The following is a 21,380-nucleotide window of genomic DNA, read 5'->3' on the forward strand; positions in this document are numbered from 1 at the left end:
TTTCCCAGGGCGCCTGGGGTTTTGGGTGAACAAAGGTTTTCCAAAGCTTCCCATATCAAGTGGGAGGAGGAGAAGGGGGGAGAAGGTACAGAAAATAAGTAGCATAGTTGCTTGTCTTTTAATCTCCATGGGGAATAATAGTCTGTTTCAAAGAAAAAGGAAGACCTCCAAGTCAATTCCGTAGACTTTGGGACTGAAGGTGCCCCTGGGCAGCAGCCGAGAGACCTGATGGTTTTCCTGTTTCCTCTTCCCTGAGAGGCCTAGATACACCTCTTGCCTTTGGATTCCGTGATGAGAAAGCTGTTTCCTTAATTTCAGTCCCCTCTGTTGAAACCGGCATGCGGTTGTTCCTTAGCACCAAGAGTGCCTTAACCTCTCACCATTTATAATAGACTTCCCCTTCTAAAGACCTTGGCCACCCCTGTGCTTTTCTGCAGGGCTAATGAAAAGAACCCTCTAGAGGTGGAGCCAAGCCCCACAGTTGCAGAAATGCTTCTCTCACTCACAATCAGGAATCTTTTGAACATTAATAGCCACAATATTGAAATCCCAAGCTGCCATCAGTCTTTCATCACCACAACGATACTACCAGCACATTTTTAGAAACCTGCTTCATAGCTGACGGAACTAAACCTGTAAAATATTGCAAATATTTCAAACCCTATTGAACATAGAGTTATAGACCAGAAGAGAGTTTTGTAATGACTTAACAACCACCTTAGCACCATCCAGTGCTAGTAGCAAAAAGTTCTTGACCAGTCTCAGTTTGATCTCAAGAATCAGGGTCCCAGACTTTCTTTGACTCTCTCCTGGAGCTGTTAAAGCCTTAGCCCTTAGTCTTGCAGAATATACTGGTGAGAACCACTCGACCTCTTTGAGCCCCAGCCTCTGAACGATGCAGATGTCTCTCTGTGTGCGTGCGTGCGTGCGTGCGTGCGTGCGTGTGTGTGTGTGTGTGTGTTGGGGGGTGAGGAATGAGAATTGAATGGCCAGCATATCTCGAGTGTTCCTGGAACAGAGGAGAACCTAAGTGTCAGGTCCCTTCCCCTCCCTTCAGTATAATCTGCCAGGACCGCTGACTCGAGCGGTTTCACAGGTATTTCCTGCCACCTCTAGCAGCCACATTCCCCAGTGACCGCCACTAGCTCCCCATGCGTAGTCGGGGGTGTACTCCCAGGTGCACAAATAACTCTCACTGATTTGTACTTTGTTTTAATTCAGAGCAAAAATCGTGAGTGAACTTCAACCTGGACTACATCTATCTCACCTAGTGTCTTTACTTTCCTTGGCCAGGTTATCAGAAAATGAGAGCTTGTTTGTTAGTAAGACATTTCAGGGTCACACGTGCTAATCTTTAGGCCCACTGCAGTAACTGTCAGCTTTGAATCAGAATAGGGCCAGGGATAATGTGTCAGCCGCCACATACCGTTGTGAATGGCTTTTCTCTGAATTCGGGTTTCACCATGATCAAAGAAGCGGCATTCTGGCACTAAAAAAAGGTTTCATTTTCCATTTCTAGTGTGTTTAGGGGCTGTGTGCAATTTATCTTCGGAACACATGGGGCTCAGTCATCTCAGATATCGACCAACTGAGCATGAGTAATGATAGAATGACAAGGGAAAAGGTAATTAGAAAACTCATTAATTTTGCTTAGTTACACTTTCCAGAGGTAATCATTGTTAAAGAGGTGCCTTCTATCTTGGTATAGGGTAGCTTCTTATTAAATCATGGTGAATTTAAGATTGTCCAGCTTTGGATTTCACCAGGTTAATTCAACATTGGAAAGGAGAAGGAACAGAACAAACATTTGGAAGACTTATTCTTTGCCAGATATTGGACAAGGTATTTTATGCATATCCTTTCAGAATGGCTGCATAATGAAGTACTGTAGGAAGCAGTCTACCTGTTAACTGATGATGACTAGGTGCGGGAAGGGAAGGGGAAGAAATTCGCACAAGCTCACACAGCTAGTAAGTGGGGACGACATGGTTTAAACCTAGGTCTGTCGGAGGTGGAAAATGCCATTTCCATCATTACACCATGCTGACTCTACCCCATGGGCTCAGCACTGTGAGACAAATATAATGAGACATGCTTTCTGTCTCAAGAAACTATTGCTGGGGATGTAAAATACAGCATAGGGGATATAGTCAATGACATTGTAATAACTGTACATGGCGAGGGGGTGTACTAAACTTACGGGTGAGGGGGATCACTTTGTAAGTTATGTAAATGTGTAAGCACGATGCCGTACACCTGAAACTAATTTAGTATTAAATGTCAACTGTAATTGAAAAATAGAATAGTTTATCAACAACAACAAAAAAATCTTACTGTCAAGTAGAAGACACCCAGTAAATACCAGTTGTAGTAATGCTAACTAGCAGTAAATAAACACTGTGCTAGAATTATCAGAGAAGTACTCTGCAAGCAGAGGATTCCAGTAAATCTCAAGTATTGTGTGTCTCAGGAGAGAGCGGGCTCTCTCTGCGCCAGCTCAGTCACACTTTGATTTTCTGAAGGCAGCTCTTGAAACAGGCTCACGCGATGCCCAGGGCTGATAAGACTGTGGGTACAAACAGAATGCTCTTGTATACACTACTGACAGGAATCTGAATTAATACACCTTTCTGGAGGGCAAATTGGCAATATGTATACAAATCCTGAAAAATAACCTTGTTTTTGACCCCAAATTCTACTTCCTAAGGTGTTATTCTAAGAAAGCAAATGTACAGAAAGAGATATCTATAAAGATGTTTGTCATAGCACTTTTTTCTAAAGCAAAAACTTGGAAACAATCTAAATGTTTGACCACAGGGTAGTGAGCAAAATGCTGTGTCCTATGGTAGAATGCTGTTAACCATTGACTATGAAGTTGTAGAACAGTGGTTCTCAACGTGTGGGCCCCTTTCATGGTGTCCTCAAGGTCAGAACTATTTTTACCAAAATACGAAAACATTTGCATTTTCCACTTTTAGACTCTCATGAGAGCATAGAGTGATTTTTGGATTTTTTGGGTTCATTGATTTTTGTTGTTGTTGTTTGTAGGTTGTACATTACAGGTAATCTTTAGAACACTGCCACTTGTCACATCTCGGTGGGGCGCACTCACATGAACCTGAAAATCGCTCCTTCCTTTCCCGACTACAGATCTGTGTGGGGCTGACTATTCTTTATGTACTTCTACTCATAGAACATGTCAACATTTTGAGTGCAGAAGCAGAGGGGAGAATTCATCTGTTTTTTTTAAGCCAAACATTAAAAGTATTTGCAAATATAAAAAAGAATGCCACTTTTCTCACCAAATGTTTTTATCTCTTCTTTTATTTTGGAAAGTGTAATTAGTTTTTGTAAAATGTTACTGTTGGTAAGTAATGAATTACTTTATTTTTAAATGAATTATTTAAAAACTTTTCAGTTTCTGTATTATTTGATAATATTATAAATATTGATCAATATAGCCCAGATAAACAAAAGCTTTTATGAGGTCCTCAATAATTTTTAAGAGCACAAAGTGGTTCCAAGATCAAAAAATTTGAGAATAGTTGTTGGAAAAAAATATTTACTATCATGGCAAAATGTTCAGAATATATTTTTACATTAAAAAGCACATTGCAAAACATACCATTTGTATAAAAAAAGCACATCTCAGGATAGAATGACAATGAAGGTAATACACCAATATAGTACAAGTAGTCATCTTTGAGGGTTGGGATTACTGATTATTTTCATTTTCTTTTTTGTGCCATTTTGTTTTCCTGTACATTCTACAGTAGAATTTGTACTTGGCAATTAAGGAAACCTTTATTTTTAAAGACCATTCTTAAAAATGAATTTTTACCTAAATTGTACTGAGGAATGGGAAGAAATGTATTAGCCTATATTAATTATGCTTTTAAAAACATTTTACTAGATCACATACATATTTTTGCTGGAATTTTTTGTGGGTAAAGAATAAGAGAATATTATGAGTATTTATCTGAATTTTTAGAATTGCTATAAGAGATCTAAATGCTTTAAGATTTGTAAAAATGATTTGAGGAATACAGAGTTTTACATGAATCCTATTTATTCCGACTTAGCCTCCCATAGAAATGAATTAAACAAGTGAATCTTTTGGTGGCTTTCAATTTTGAAAATTTTCAGCTAGAAACAAAAAGGCTGGAGTAAGCTACTGATAAATTACTTCTTAGTGTATCAACAGGAATTTTATTTAATCTCTTGTTTGTTATTCCCTCTGGTATTTGATAGACTTCCTTCTATGATGTTGGTTTAGCATTATGTCGTAGGTAAAATGTTTCATGCTTTTTTCTAGTGGTTGTGTGGGACACCCAGCAAGGTCCTCCGGGTGTTTCTCCCTGGTAATTCTCAGTCCAGCCAGGCTGCCTCTGATGTGCTTTTCAACTTTGCAGAAATCAGGCACTGCTGCCCCCAACCTAACATGACAGAATTTGGTTCAGGTGTAATAACCACTCACAGTGGGAGAACAAGCATAAGAACGTAAAACACCAGACTATTGCGTGAAAAGTTAAAGAGAGGAGATGCAAAGTTTAGTTACCAATGTTGATTGTATTCCCAGACTTTGTGAATTGTGTCCTTGAGAGAGGAGCCTTTCAGGTTGCAGTCCCTGTCCAGTTTTAAGGCCACACTGGAGGGAGAAATAACTGCATTCAAAAAAGAAAAGGAAAAAAGTTTCCCACTCCAATCTTTATAGATCTCTGGTCTGAAACTAAAAACAATAATAACAATAACAACAATAGAGACTGGGCAATTTTTTCTAAAGCCCTTACATGTGTACAAAAGAATATGGTTTCTAATATTGTACTTGCAGAAACCACAAAGGTGATAGTGTTAATGAGTTACCATCCAGAGCTGATCTAGCACGAAGGGTCTGAGGATTTGTGGGTAACTGGGACATCGTGACTAATTTTCTTTGATGGATTATTGGCAGCCTTCGTTTGGGGACCAGGTGAAAAAGTCAGTGGAGTGCTCAAGTGCTTGGAAATGAAAGAGAAGATGTGTGCTTGTTGTTCAACCAGAACTTTCTGGTCTAACTTCTCTCCCCACTCCCATCTTGTACTCCTCTATATACAGCAAAGAAGATTCTCAGAGACATTCTCTGCAGGGTCGGAGAGCGCCCTCATTGTGCCTCCAGTGTTGTCTCTGTGAGGCTGATCCATAGACACCCAGGAGAGCCAGCCCACTGTCCCCCGAGTCTCTTCTGGCACAGCTGGGAGGCCCTCCCTCCAGGCGCCCCAGGGGTGGGAGGGGCTTTTTAACTCATCCCAGCTTGTCCTCTGCAGCATCTGCTGAAGTGAGGTCTTGGTGTGTTTTGTTATGATTGAGACAGAGATAGCATTTTTGATAGAGACTAGCATTTTTCTATTCTCTATCATTTTTTTTTTATAGAGGCGTATAGACAAACCTTCATTCCTCCTAATAGAGGAGGTGGGTTTCTTTTAAAATTTTATTAGTGTTACTGTTAAATTCTGCTATAGTTGAAGGGCTATTTCTCTCTCTTTTTAAAAAAAAATGTATTTATCTTTAGAGGGGAAGGGAAGGAGAGAGGGAGAGAAATATAAATGTACAGTTGCCTCTCGTGCGTCCCCTGCTGGGAACTGGCCTGCAACCCAGGCATGTGCCCTGACTGGGAATCGAACCACGATCAATCTACTGAGCTACACCAGCCAGGGCGAATTCTCTCGTTGCAAAAGTTGCTGAAGGGTCTGTCACTAAGGAAATGAGGAAACCCAGTCAGTTTTCTTCTATTTTTTGGTCCAATAAGCCCTCAATGCTTTTACGGAATTCTCTAGTAGTAAGGGGGGAAAAGTGGGCCAGCAGGGGAGCAGTCTCTCCTGACTCACTGATGTATTTTTAAAAGATCTCCGCTTGACACATTCTATTCCGATGAAGTACTCTGTCTCTTAGTAACCACCACTCAACCTTCACAGGAATTTGACAGCAGTGTCCGGTGGGGTGCAGTTTCTGTTCTGGGCTGATACTCTGAGAGCTGTTGAGGAATTCCAGGGCTACAGAGCTAAGCCTGTGTTTAACACCTCAGCTGGGAATCCCAGAACAAGAATGTTCTTATCCTTCGTGGTTTGTCACTTCCACCCTCAGCCAGGGTTAACCCTGCCTGTGGTTGATGACGTTTTTTTGCCCACCTTTGGGTCTACCTATACCAGTGGCTCTCAATTAGTATCATTCTAAAGACTTTTTTGGTTGTTATAAGTGGGGGTGGGGTACTTATTAGAAGTCAGGGATATCACTAAATATCCTCAGTCCACAGGACACCCCTTCACACACAACAAAAAAATTTATGTAGCCCAAAATGTCAGTAAGTATTTGACATTTTTATGTAGCCCAAAGTGCCACCAATGAGGAACTTGCCCAGGTTTTGGTCTGAAGTAGTTACTAAGCTACGAACCAGCCCTGTTACACTGTAGTTGACTTATTTTGGCTCTCTCGACTTGACAGATTTTTGCTCTTGGTCTTCCGTGGTAGTGGAGAACTCAGTAAGCTCAGAGTTCTGATGGGTACTGTACCATGTTTACCCAAACTAGGTAGACATTTCCTAGTTGAAGTAAATGGAAAAGTTTATGCAGGTGGCCCACAGGTAATATTTTCTTTAGGGAGGCGAGGGATCAGGAAAGAAGGGAGATACTCACTATTTTGCAACCTTGTAGTTTCAAACGGATCACTTCTTTTTTTGGCTAGTCTTGATTGTAAGGTCAAGCACCTGTCTTAGGCACAACTCAGGTTACCTTAGCTGTTAGGAATGAGTATATGTGTAAACCATCATTAGCTCATTACTAGGACTGTCTAAAGCCCTGGGAAATACAGGAGGATGGGTATTTTCCAGTCCGCTTGGAGGTTAGAGTAGCATTTTGGAGCCATCTGTGTATTACTAACATATATGCCCCTGGGTCTGATGATTTTAAAGGTGACAGACTTCTTCGAAGGTGCCCCAAAGCACACTGAGACGCAGCACATGGTTTCACACCTCCCTCATTTTGCACATGCTGTTTCTTTTGACTGAATTGCCCCAAATGCCTGGTCTTCCTAGAAAGTCATTTCTATCTTGCAAAAGCTTACATCAGCCTTGAGACTGTGATTTTATCTCAGGTCTCTCTTCTCACCTAAGCGCGTTCACGCACTCTGCCCCAAGTCACTCCAAAGTTAAAACATTTCCTTCTCCGTAAATCTGCATATGGTGCCTCTTGCACATTTTTGTTGTTGTTATTGCATGTGTCCTTCTTAGAAGTTAAAAACAGAATTTCTATTATTTCTTTTGCCAGACTCAGTTTTTATTTTGTTTCTTAATTTGCAAGTGTTCTCCATGAACCGTGTGTGTTATCTCTGATTTTACTCCTGGGACTGGAATAGGGATTGCAGTAGTTAAAGGGGACTTTGCTTATCCATGTTAGATTAATTTTTAACAAGAATGTTTTCTTTGACTTGTATAATCAAAATAAAAATTATATTTGTATATAAAACACAAAGACATTACTGTGCTGTTGAGTACAGTTGTTTAACGTTGGAGAGGGATGCTTAATGATGACTGACAGGTGTAGTTAGGGTTGGTATCAGATAACACCTGATGCTGTAACAAACCAAATTTCAGTGACTTAGCTTAATCAAAGTTTCTTTTGAGCTTGCTTAAAAGTTCAGTGCAGAGGGGAGTATAAGGAGAGTAAACAGTAATGGGAAAAAATGCAATAGAGATTAAATAAAACAATTGAAAAATAAAAACTCCAGTGCAGGTATTTCTGGTTGGTGGCTCTCCTCCAAGTAGCGACTCAGGGACTGAGGCACCTTACCTGTGTAACCTGCCTTCTTCAGTATGTGACATGAGAGGTTGCCATGATTCAAGCTTTGCTTAGGAAAAAACAGAGAACCACGTGAGGGAGATTTTAAACATCCATGCCCAGAAATGGCATACACTACCAGTGTTCACTTTCCATTTGCTAGAACTCTCACTTGATGGCCACTTCTCACTCAAGGGAGGCTGCAATATAGATCTTGTTTAAGCCCAGAAAGAAGAGCAATAAGCTTGATGATAGCTAGCCATCTCTAACAGGGAGCAACGAAACAACTCTCTATACACCAAACAGAAAATAGAATCTACTAGAAGAATTTTAAAGAGCTCACAGAATGAATGGTAGGCTGGCAAACTGAACAGGACCCAGGGGAGTGCTGGTGGGGCTCAGGGAATCAGAAAGACTGATTATGTGGCCTGAGTGCCATGGATTTTCACCCTTCAAGTAATTTCTGCCTAAGATTCAAATTCCTGACTGAGGTGGGGCAGTGTGGGTAGATGCGTCTCAACCAGCTTGGCCTGACCAGCTGCCCATCTCTGACCTTCTAAAAGATGGCAGGGCTAACAGTCCAATGGCTCTTCATCTCATTCAGAGTAAAATCCAAAGCCTTCCTATAACCTGTAAACCCCGGTGGACTGGCTCCCCGCTGTCCTGCTGACCTCGTCTCCTACGTCTCTCATCCTCGATCTGCTCCAGCACTCTCAGCTTGGCTGTTTGTGTCTGCCAAGCAGTCTCATCTCAGTGATTTTAATATCATTTGCTCTACTCTTTTTCCTAATGTCTGCATGTTTACTCCCTCACGCCTTTCAGCTCTCTGCTCAAATGTCTCCTTAACTGAAAGATCTTCCTTGACCATCCTCTATGACATAGCATCCCAACTCATAACCACTGACCTCTGTCCCATTTGCCCCTTTTTATTTTCGTCTTAGTACTTAACACCGCCTTACATTTGTTCGCTTGCTTTGTTTTTTTCTCTCATCCCCTCTACTAGAATTTAAGACAAGAGAGACTGTGTTTTATTTCCATGCTGAAAACCAGACACTGGGTGAGGACAGAACAAGCGTGAGAGTCCAGGCCTCCCTCCTGTTAGCTGACGGCAGCTGAAGCAACTTTAGGCTAGCCTTGCCCTAGGCTAAAGGAAGCTGAGGCATTTATGAATATCCACCTATATATTTTTTGCACAATCTGACTCAAATTGTCAACACTTATTCTTTCAGCTTATAGACATTTTTGCCATGGATATAATATTATCACTGACCACAGGTAATGCACTTTTAAAATTGGTTCATGTTGCTTATAAAGCATCATGTTCACCACTGTGGTCCCGGAGTTTTGAAAGCTTGTGCAGATGAAGATGCGAGCATGCCCGTGTGCTTGTGAAGGAGACTCATATGTGATCAGGACATTGCTGGGTTCTGACAGGTGAATTTCTCTTGGTCTGATTGGTCCACATATCACTTTATGGTGGATACTTGGAAGCATGTAGGTAAGCTATCATAACTGTTCTTGTTGTCAAGTGATGTCCTTTAGGCTTTACCAGCTGCTGTGTTTGTAGTCATTTGTTTATACTGGGCTTTGGCAAGCAGGATTGCTGCATAGCACCCTCTTCTCCCTGCCTAAGTTCTGAAACAATTGATAGGTAAATCAAAGGAATATCAAATAGAGATTAAAAAGTCAACATTATTACTGATAAAGCTGATTATATCAAAGAATGTAGCTTAGGTATAGCACAGCAAAGTGCCTTCTGATACCAAAGCTCAGAAATAGCCAAATTTATAGCCCTAGTCAGGATTCAGAAGACCTCTCCACGTGGAGCCCTGCCTTGTATGCTTACCAGCATAAGAAACAGGGTAAGATGAGGAAGGGAGATGGGGGGAAGCTCGGCCAGGAAGGGGTGCTATTCTTCCACATGGAAACGAACACCTGGAAAAAGAAATTAGTGTCCCAACTAATAATTTTAAACAAATTGCTATCATGTATTTTGAGGTTTTATAAGTAAAAAGAACTCCTTTAAAAAAGTTAAAAAGATGTGCCTCTTTCTTTTGCCTAGTTTATTCTCACGCTTGCATAAATGAAGCAGGAAAGTATTCACACACAACTGAGTGTTCTCAAGGTGGGCTGGGAGATGGTGAACTGTGTGTAGCAAAGCTCTTGTACAGGCGAGGGCTTAGCTGAGGCCCTCATTTGCTTTACTGTGGAGCTGCCTCTAGTGGCAACATGCAAACACATCCTAGGTTTTCAAAGAATAGGATAAGAAAAAATTAATTTGTAGTTCTACCACGAATCTATAGCTCAGATTTGACTAGTGAGTCAGATTTAACTCAGAAATTGGTTAATCTGAAGTGAACTGGAAGATCTTATAGAAAATTTGCCACACATGGTTATCTTACTATAAAAAAAATCCTGCCGAACACAGAGTTCAATAAAACTTGTTCAGTCAATGAATCTTGACTTTAGGCTTCAATTTGAAATCAATTGAAAGTCAATGATGGTTGAAGAAAAGTCTGGCAGTTTTGAACTTCTCCTGAAACAAAAATTCCATGGTGTAAGTGCTAATGAATGGAAACTAGAAATTCACACAGAAAATGATATAAGTTCTTTAAACTACTTTCCACTAAACCTAATTGACGGAATAGTCAAAACTCCCTGTTTTCTCTGTGAAACAGACCGATGCCCAAGGCAAGATAGTCACTGCCTACAGTAGGCTGCTGTGTAATAATACCCATTATTTTGAGTTGCATTTTTACTAAGGGTCAGTTGTGATTATTCCCAAACCTTTTACACTAGTTATTGTTACTACATGATTTAATTAAATGTTACCAAAGCTGGTGAAATATGTGTGCCAAAGGGAAGAGTTATTCCCCTGAAAATCAAGGTGAATGTTTTGGAAAGACTTCATAAGAGGAGAGTCCTTAAAAGAACGGCTAGACAGTGTGACCCCTGCTCACCGGTGGTTTACAGCTTTGTGGTGTAGCGATGATATATGTAAAAATAACTCCCCTGTAGGGTGGTAAAAGCCTTAGGGAAAGAATACATTAAGATTCCAGACGTTCAGGGGAAGAAAATTACTTTTGGTTTACAGCATCAGTGATGGCTACGTGGAAGGCGATGTATGAGCTGGTCTCTGACTGGTATAAAGTCAGGATACACAGGGACAATTTATTCCAAGTGAAGTGAAGGATGGAAGCAAAAACATGGGGGGTAAGGCTGATGTTTGGCTGGAGCACAGGGTTTATAAAGGGGAAGAGTGGAAGGTAAAGCTAGACAGGTAACTGGGTTTCAGATAGTAGAGAGCCCTAACTTCCAGGTTTATGAAGTGTCTGGTCAGTGTGAAAATAAGATACTTATTCTTCCCATTCACAATGAATGCCTGTGGTCTTTAGTCTATCTACAAAATAAGTACTTTATATTAAGCTTTTAAAAAATTATATATTTTTAAAGATTTTATTTATTGATTTTTAGAAAGAGGAGAAGGGAGGGAGAGAGGGAGAGAAACATCCATGTGTGGTTGCCTCTTGAGTACCCGGGTACTGGGGACCTGGCCCGCAACCCAGGCACATTCCCCGACCAGGAACCGAACCAGCAACCCTCTGGTTCTCAGACCGGGGCTCAGTCCATTGAGCCACACCAGCCAGGGCACAAGTACTTTATATTAGAGCACCATAATACTACATCATAATTTTTCATTTACAGTTACATGAATATTTTTCTTAATTCTCTAATGGTTTATGAGCAAGCACTTTTAACCTAAGCTACTTTATAATACTTTTGTTCAGCAGTACATATGATTAATTTTCTGCTGAAGATATAAGGATTCCATTAATTCATGTTGAAATGTTATAGAATTAATGATTATGCTTTTAAGAACTCTTGGTTTTATTTAAAGGCCCATATAAAACAGTAACAATTTGTATTGTAAGATCACAAGTTTGCTTGGCATTTTATGCATTAAAAACATGTTCAAAGTTTAAAATATAAGCAGAATCATATGTTACTTCATTGCTATTTTATAACAATAGCTATTTAATGAACTTTAATAGATTTAGTCAGGAAAAGCCCTACCTATGATCTTGGTTTTTTGATATACTCTAGTTGGTATACTGTGACTGTTGGAGAGTAGAATAAAGCCATGCAAATCCAAGGTACTATTCATAATTATAATCCCACAAGACACTTTAATGTCACATTATCTATATATATTTACTTTATCTGTTTTTTTACTTTCACTTATAAAGTGACAAATATAAAATCAAGGCTCTTTCTATCCATGATTTCTATCATGATTAATGATTTAATTTTCAATGAGTTACTAGTCTCCATTTCAGCTAAGTGAAATAAAGAGAGAGGGTGTATCTAGGGAGGGTGATCATTACTTAAAGAGGAAACAGGGATTTTTTTTTTTATCTGGTCATCATAATCTAGGACCTGATACTTCATTTTGAAGCTTCAGAAGTTAGATTTTTCCAGCACATGTAATGAAATTCATCTCTTGAGAACTGATTTATACTAATGCAGCTCACAAAAATAGGAATTTAGAATATATAATGTCAACTTAACAGTAGGATATAGGAATTATTACAAGCAAGTATACCAAAACACCATTCACATGTTATCACATTCCCGACCCACTAGTCATTGCGGTGTGGACATACACATTACCGTGCCATACAATGCAAACATAAGTTAGAGTTTACTGGGAAAATTTAGAAATGGAGCAGTAGCAGAGTACAGAGGCCCTTGCAGCTCTCATCTGAAAGTCATACTTACTGAGGGCAGAGCTGAACGGCTATGGAAAAGGAAGGGTTCTTGGAGGGGGTGGTGCTATGTAACGCCTAACTTATAGGGAGAGGGGATTTGGAAATGAAAAACGTGCTTGAGAACTTTGTCAGAGAACTGGAAACAATTCAAAGAATGGACATTCTAACCCTAGCTGGTGTGGTTCAGCTGATTTGAGCCTCATCCTGTGAACTGAAAGGTCGCCAGTTCAATTCCCAGGGCACATGCCTGGGATGCAGGCTAGGTCCCTGGTTGGGCACGTGCAACAAGCAACTGATCCGTGTATCTCTAGCACATTGATGTTTCTCTGCCTCTCTTTCTCCCTTCCTTCCCCTCTTTATAAACATAAATAGATAAAATCGTAAAAAAAAAAAGAATGGAAATTCTAGAACTGAAACGTACAATGACAAAAAAACACATTTGATGATTTTGGTAGAGTTTACCTATAGTCAAAGACAGAATTATTACTAGATATAGTTTGGAAGAAATACCCAAATAAAGCACTGATGGGACAAAGTGACAAGTTCCAATCTATAAAAAGTTTGTCTCTCAAAAGAGGAGAAAAGATAGACAAGTGACAGAAGCAATATTTGAACAGAGTATGCCTAAGTGATAATTTCTTAAAGATGATGAAAGGCACCCAGGTACAGACTTAAGAAGCCATACAAACTTTAAGAAGGTTAAGATTTCTAAACACATGATAGTAAAACTTCTAAAAACTGAAGACAACAAGACCCTAAAAATAGCTGGGTGGGAGGGGGAACGATCCAGACCAGCTTCAGAAAAGGCAGCGTTACACTGTCAGCTGATTTATTAACCAAATGACAGGAGACAGAATATAGTGATGTTTTTAAAATGTTGAGAGAAATACCTGCTGACCTGGAACTTTGTATCCTAAGAAAGTATTCTTCAAGAATAGAAGTTTAAAAGACTTTTTAAGAAAAAAATAGAATTTGTCACCAGCAGATTCACACTAGAGGAAATACTAAAGGCAATGCTTTGGGGAGGAGGAAAGTGATTCTGGATTAAATCTGGAAGGACTGAAACACAATAAAAAGATGAATGTTTTTTTCTGGTAAATATAGGTAAATATAAATGAATATTGACAGTTTAAAACAATAAAATTATGTTCATGGGATTTAGAACACTTATAGAATTAAAACACATAATTATAATAGCATGGAAGTTGACATTAAGGTGATTGAATGTTCTTGTGTTGTCTTGGAAGACATAGATATACTAATTTATATTAGACATTAATAAATCAAGGATACTTGTAATCTCTAGGGTGGTCACTAAAATAATAGTAAAATGTAACTGCCAAGCCAATAGAGGGGGGAGATGGAATAAAAATATTCAATCCAAAATAAGGCAAGAAAGGAGGAGAAAAGGAATTAGAATAGGTAGTACAAATAGAAAGCAAGTAAAAAGAGGATTTAAGTCCAAATATATGGTAATTGCAGTAAGTTTAAATGAACTAAGTGCTCTATTTAAATTGCAGAGTTGAATTTAAACATCTTTATGCTGCTTATAAGAGTCACATCTGAAGTATAAGGATACAGAAAGGCCAAGAGTGAAAACGTGAAAAGATATACCAGACAAACTGTCAAAAGACAGTTGGTGTAGCTCTATGAATAGCAAAGCAAAGCTTTATTAGTGTCAAAGTATAGTTAGGCAAAAAATTTCATTTACAGATAAGAGGGCACTTCATAATGTTGTGCTTAATAGCCATTCTATATTTTCTTTAGATAAATGTTTGTGGCCTTTACCTGTTTTTTAATTGGATTGTTTCCAATGTGAAGACACATTGCTGAGTTATATGAATTCTTTACGTATTCTGGATACTAGACTCTCATCAACTATATGATTTACAAATATTTTCTCTGTTTTATTGGTTACCTTTTCACTTTCTTGGTAGTGTGACCACCTGCTTTTTAAATTATATTTATATATAATTTTGATGATCTTTACTAAAAATAAACATTAATGAAATGATAAAAAAGTTGAACTTTTCAGAAAAATAGTACTATTGCAAATTTACTTATAGTTAATAATATAGCTTCAAAATACATAAATCAAGTATTAACTACAAAGAAAGAGAGACAAATTCATAATTATAATATAAATGCTACAAGTCTCTTTCAGTAACTGACAGAACAAGCAGACAAAAAATCACTAAAGATAAAAAAGATTTGAATAACACAACTAAGAAATCTGAGTTACTTGACAAATATAGAACACTGCTTAACAACTACAGAGTATATAGTTCTCAAGAATACATAAGTATTTTTAAAAAACACACAACTTGGACATATAGTTATAAAGCAAACCTCAACAAATTTCAAAGTATGACTTAATATAAAATTAATTATCTGGCTGCAGTACAATTAAATTAGAAAGCACTAACAAAAAGATAACTAGGAAGATTCCCAAGTATTTTGAAATTGAGAAATACATTTTAAAGTAATCTCTGGGTCAGATAAAAAATCAAAATGGAAATTCAACATATTTTGAAATGAATAATAATAAAAATACTATGTAACAACTTTTTATCTGAAACATTTAAACCTTCACTTGAAGAGAAGTACACATGGCCTTAAATTCATAAATTAGAAAAAGAGAAAGGTGCGTATTCATGATATAAGACTCTATCTCAAGAAGGCAGAAAAGTAACTGTAAATTCAACCCAAAGAAAGTTTAATAAAAGAAATAACAAATATTTATGATATAGGAAAAATCAATAAAGCCAAACTTTATTTGAAAAAAAAAATCCAATGATAATCCCTGGCAATAGTTTTTTTCTCTTTTTTTAAAAAGAAGACTCAACAAATATCAAAAATGAAGTGTTTTCATATGGATAAAATTTTGGATCTTACAAAAATGTTAAAAATCTTAAAAGGAGATTGTGAAGATATTTACCCTAATGTCTTCTTTAAAATTTTAGATTAAATAGGTCACTTGTTTAAAAAATACAACATACCAAAAAAGGCACAAAAATAAATAAAAATTCTAAGTTGTTGCATAACTATTAAATTAAATTGCTAATTAAAACCCTTACCACAAAGAAGACTACAGGTCCGGATGACTTCACCAATAAAGACAGTCTTCTGTCCTCACTCTGCATAGATAAATCTACATGGGAAGCCAAGTCATAATCAAAAGATGGCTCTCTGTGAATCAGGGGAAAACGAGTGAGATCATATTCATAGCCAATATCCATTAATGATGAAAAGTTGATGCATTTTTGCATCGATGAGAAGCTGTGTTCCTGAATAAGAAATACATTTCTGAATTTGGGAACCATTTCTCTTCTATTAAGGGAAATTGTTTCTTTAGACTGAGTGTAATGTGAATACATAGGCAATAGTTTTACACATGCTAACATAGTCATTCTTTGATTCTTGTTGGCTCTGTCATTCTTGCATCCCATTCCTTCTCCAATAATCCAGACATCCCAAAATACTTTGGTTTTCTTAGTGAGCCAGACTGATATATTCTTATGCACATTTTGCATATTCTGTGACAGTTTTCTGGAATGACCTCCCCATCCTTACACCACCTCCACTCCTCATCCATTTGCAAACTCCTGTTTTTTTGTTTTTTTTTTCAAAATCCAAGTCAAGGATCTTTCCTCTGTGAAGTATTCCCTTCTTTATATTCTCACTGTATCTTGACTATCTTCTGTAACAGTACTTAACACACCAGGTTAATTGTTTAGTGCTGTCTCCCTGTCTGGATTTTGAATTTCTTTAGAGAACACTCTGTATCTTTGTATTTGTGTTTCTAGTATTTAAACTCACTAAAAGTTCACTAAATGAAGAGAGAAATGAGTGAATGAATAAGCAAATGACTGATGAACCCACCTGAGTAGCTCTGTCTTCTTATGGGTATTCTGTCTGCTAAGCACTCATGAGCTCACTCCAGCTACTAATGAAAACTACTCTGGTTGAGTACATTCAATCAATAATTAGCTCTAAATTGAATGTATAACTGCTTTTGTAATACTATTACGATTGTAGACATTCAAAATGCTGATTTTCCAGATATGTGTATTTTCCAGATAACCTTGATTTTTAATTTCATTGTTCTGTTAAGTTAAATAGATGAAAGAAGGAGTAGGTTGAAAATTGTGAGGAATAACTTCAATTACAGGTATGTAAAAGAGCCTGAAAACAAAAACCAAAAGCCATTTTAAAATGAGATTCAGTCCAGAACCAAGAAAAGGTATTAATTCCTAATTAAGTTCAGTAGTTTAATGCCAAGGCAAATAAGTAAGAGCAGAGTTGCCAGGGAAATGAAGGAATCAGTTCTTCCCACTGCTTTTCAGGCCTTGTCTCTCATGGCCTGTAAAGAAAATGATATTATTTATAGCACATTGGGGCGAATGGATGAGGCTGCTTGCTGGGGACAACTGGTGGCCCAGGGGCTCTAGCTGCCCCAGGCTCTCCTTGGTTGTGGTGAGAGCTAAGGAAACCAGGAACTCAGTGGTCCCCAGCCCTTCCCAGCAGACTGCAAATTCTGAAATTTAAGAAAGGGGAGTAGACTGTACTAATCAAAACAGTTAGGAAGGGTTCACAGTAAGCAAGAAAGTCAGTGTACTCTCTAAGTTTTATAGATAGGATTGTTTAGACCTTGAAGAGTAGATAGACTCTATATAGACAAAAAAGGTGCAGTAAGGTGGGGTATAAACATTGGAAATGGAGGAACAGCACAAGCACAGAGGGGGAGGAGGCATAAGGAAATCCAGAGAAGAGGGTGGCAGAGCCTGAGATGGTTGGTGAAAGGGCAGCTAGAGACAGCCATCTCCTGATAGGATATGGGAGCAGTCAAGTGAGACACCTTTTCAAATACCTCTAGCAGTTGAAAATGTCCATTTGATCTCTAGGACAAGGATTACATGGAAAGTCTGGTTACAGGTAATGTTTACTGAGCACTAACTTCATGCCAGGCACATTTCCTAAGCATTTCATTAACTAGTTTAATTCTCACTTTGACCTCACCAAGTAGGTTCTGTTACTACCCCTGGTTTACAGATGAGGAAAGTGCAGCACAGTAGGCTGACATATTCTGTAATGGGTTTTCACTTTATGGCCCTGACTCAGGGTTCCCACAATACATTTACTGGGCAGCAAATTTTAGAGTTAAAACAAAAAGGTGTCATGTAGAGGTAGGATGGAGGTGGGCATTTGGAAATAAAGTCAGGTAGGAATCAAAGAACTAAAGATTTTGAACCTCTTTCCCCTACAGGTATAAGGAATTTGTTGAAATTTTTGCAGGTGACATGATGCAAATTTTTAGTAAAGCTTGTCTGGAAGAAGGGCAGGATGAGTTGAGTGTGGGCGAAGGTAAGAGGAAAGCGTGATACTAGCTGACCTATTAGGAAGCTAATGTGATCATCTAGAGGTGATGCGCTTTTAAAAAGCTGGGTCAGGGTGGCGTAGAAACAGAGAGGGCACAGGTGCAAGAGCCATTAGGAAGGTCCAGGGGACTAGAGTGAACCTGAGTGATTGGGCGAGTTGTGGAAGGTCAGGGTTGGGGGATAATTTTGATAAAGGAGGTGATGAATTTAACTAACTTTTTATGAGTTTGGGAATACTGATTCATTCCAGCCCAGGATATGTTATTGTATTTGACAATTTTAAAACTTTATTTTGTATACTTCTCTATTTTTGATATGGATGGTGATTATTTATCTCTTTTAATTTCATATTAATACTTTACCTCAAAAAGGCATGATATTTACTTATTACTATAATAAGTGATTAAATAGTGTTACTTTTATTATAATATATGTAATCGTTACTGTCATCATTATTTACTGTAGGTTATCAGACCAGGATGAAGAGGGCAACACCAGGCAGAAGTGCATCATATCAGACCCCTCCTTTTCCATGGTGACAGTGCAACGGGAAGACAGTGGAATAACCTGGGAGACCAATTCAAGCAGGTCTTCTACTCCTTGGGTTTCGGGAGAAAGTCAGACTTCCGGTGTGTGTAGTCCGGAGGGGTCGACTATGAATTCTTCTGCAGGGAATGTTTCCTTTATTGTGGATGAAGTTAAAAAGGTTCGGAAAAGAACACCGAAGTCGAAGCGTGGCTCACCATCCTTGCGTCGGAAAAGCAACAAAAAAAGAAATTCTTTTGAATCCCAAGATGCCCCAGCAAACAAAAAAGATAATTCTTTACCATCAGAAAGCCAGGTACTTAACACCCAGAAAGAGACATTCTCTAGTGGCAGTTACGATAAAATGAGAAAAAAGAAGACCATCTCAAACACACCTCCTATTACTGGAGCAATATACAAAGAACACAAGCCACTCGTGTTGAGGCCAGTCTATATAGGAACAGTACAATATAAAATTAAGATGTTTAATTCAGTTAAAGAAGAGTTAATTCCTTTACAGTTTTATGGAACATTGCCAAAGGGTTATGTGATTAAAGAAATACATTATAGGAAGGGGAAAGATGCATCCATTAGTCTAGAGCCAGATTTGGGCAACCGTGATTCTAACACAGTTTCCAAAACAGGCAAATTAGTAGCCCAAAGCATAGAAGATAATAAAGTCAAACAGCTTGCTTCACCCCGGGGAGGCACACTCTCCAAAGGATCAAAGTCCCTTACCTCCTTATTTGGTCTTGAAGATCAAAATAAAATTTACACTGATTCTCCTCTAAAGGCTGCTTCTGCCACCAAGCATACAGTTTCCTCTCACAGAAGTGATGACACAGCAGAACAAGAAACACAGCTCCGCCTGCCCGCATCAGCGCTGCAAAAGCCAGGCATTGAAGCCAAACTCCATGAAACGGAGCCTTCCCCCCTAACCCCTCAGACATCTGCAGCTGTGCTCCTGGAAACAGCAAAGGGAGAATTTGTGCCTGATTCACAAGAAAAGGTAACTGCAGAGCCTGACTCTTCAGTCTCACCACCTCTAGTGAATGAGGTACAGACGGGAGATGTGTATTCTGCTGACCATTCCATCTCACTGGAGGCAGAGAAGGATTCTCTGGGAACAGGTACACCAGGCCTAGCAGCATCCACCCAGGAAGACTGGAGCCCAGAGAAAGAAGAGCTGGACCTGACTTCACTAGAAAGGCCAGAACCAGCCTCCAAACAACCGACCCCACCTAGACTGGATGTCAAAGGAGAGAAGGAAGAAAATGCATTTGAGCCATCTGGTTCTGTTTCTGAACCTTTAGTGTCAGAGAAAGAAGAAATAGAAACTTCTCTACCAATAGCTGCTGCCCCTGACCCTGAAGATTCTGATTTAGTGGAAGAAGAGATCATAGAACTCGATCACCCAGAAAGTCCATCTGTTTCTGAGGAGTTCTTCCCACCACGTTTGGCCCCTGAAGTGGAGCAGAAAGAAAAGGAGACCCTTCTACCATTACTGACATCAACACCGGAACATGTTGCTTTGTCTGAGGAAGAAAGAGAGGAAAATGAGTCTGTTTCTACTGATTCTGCTTTTGTATCAGAGTATTCAATCCCACAGGATATGAACCATGAACTAGAGAAGCAAGGAATTGAGCCAGTTTCTCCATCCAATGTAAAAGCTGCATCTGAACAGGCAGTTTTGTCAGAGGAAGAGAATGAGGAATTTGAGCCTCGTTCCCCAGTTTCAGCCTCTGCATCTGAACACTCTCTCTCGCCATCTGTAACAGAGAAGACTTCTGAAGGCCAGTCCCCACTGTTTTCGACAGCTATGTTGGAACACACGGTCCTGTCCGGAGAAGAGGCCTCAGAAAATGAGCGTTACACGCCAGATTCCACATCTGCTTTTGAGTATTCAGTTCCATCACAGGCAACAAAAGAGTCACTGGAGAACTTTGACAATAAGTCCCCATTAAAATCAAAAAGTGTTTCTGAGCACAAGATTCTATCAGAAGAAGAGAAAGAAGACACTGGGCCATATTCCCCAGATGTGGCATCTGTAGCTGAACACTCCCTACCCCCAGGCACAACTGAGGTGACTTCTGAATACCAGGTCCCACCACTTTCTCCCACTCCATCTAAACATGTGGTTCTATCAGAAGAGGACCTAGGAAGTGAGAGTTCCACACCAGATTCAACACCGACTCCCCAATACGCAGTTCCACCAAATACAGCACAAGAATCCTCAAAGAAAATAATTGATGATGTGTCCCCCTCAAAATCAAAAGGTGTTTCTGAGCACAAGATTCTATCAGAAGAAGAGAAAGAAGACACTGGGCCATATTCCCCAGATGTGGCATCTGTAGCTGAACACTCCCTACCCCCAGGCACAACTGAGGTGACTTCTGAATACCAGGTCCCACCACTTTCTCCCACTCCATCTAAACATGTGGTTCTTTCAGAAGAGGACCTAGGAAGTGAGAGTTTCACACCAGATTCAACATTGACTCCCCAATACGCAGTTCCACCAAATATAGCACAAGAATCCTCAAAGAAAATAATTGATGATGTGTCCCCCTCAAAATCAAAAGGTGTTTCTGAGCATGTGATTCTGTCAGAAGAAGAGAAAGAAGACACTGGGCCATATTCCCCAGATGTGGCATCTGTAGCTGAACACTCCCTACCCCCAGGCACAGCTGAGGTGACTTCTGAATACCAAGTCCCACCACTTTCTCCCACCCCATCTGAACATGTGGTTCTATCAGAAGAGGACCTAGGAAGTGAGAGTTTCACACCAGATTCAACACTGACTCCCCAATACGCAGTTCCACCAAATGCAGCACAAGAATCCTCAAAGAAAATAATTGATGATGTGTCCCCCTCAAAATCAAAAGGTGTTTCTGAGCACATGG

The 21,380-nt window shown here is 39.2% G+C and overlaps 1 protein-coding gene across 1 annotated transcript in view; it reads left to right on the forward strand.

Moving 5' to 3' along the window:
• The window catches only part of CMYA5 (cardiomyopathy associated 5), a 93,297-nt gene that overhangs the window by 17,345 nt on the left and 54,572 nt on the right, over nt 1-21,380 (forward strand). The window contains 1 exon segment of the mRNA XM_037130785.2: nt 18,421-21,379. Coding sequence (XP_036986680.2) covers nt 18,421-21,379 — 2,959 coding nt within the window.

This window comes from Artibeus jamaicensis, unplaced genomic scaffold (assembly GCF_021234435.1).
Source record: "Artibeus jamaicensis isolate MK-2021 breed Jamaican fruit bat unplaced genomic scaffold, CSHL_Jam_final contig_373, whole genome shotgun sequence".
Classification (NCBI taxonomy): domain Eukaryota; kingdom Metazoa; phylum Chordata; class Mammalia; order Chiroptera; family Phyllostomidae; genus Artibeus; species Artibeus jamaicensis.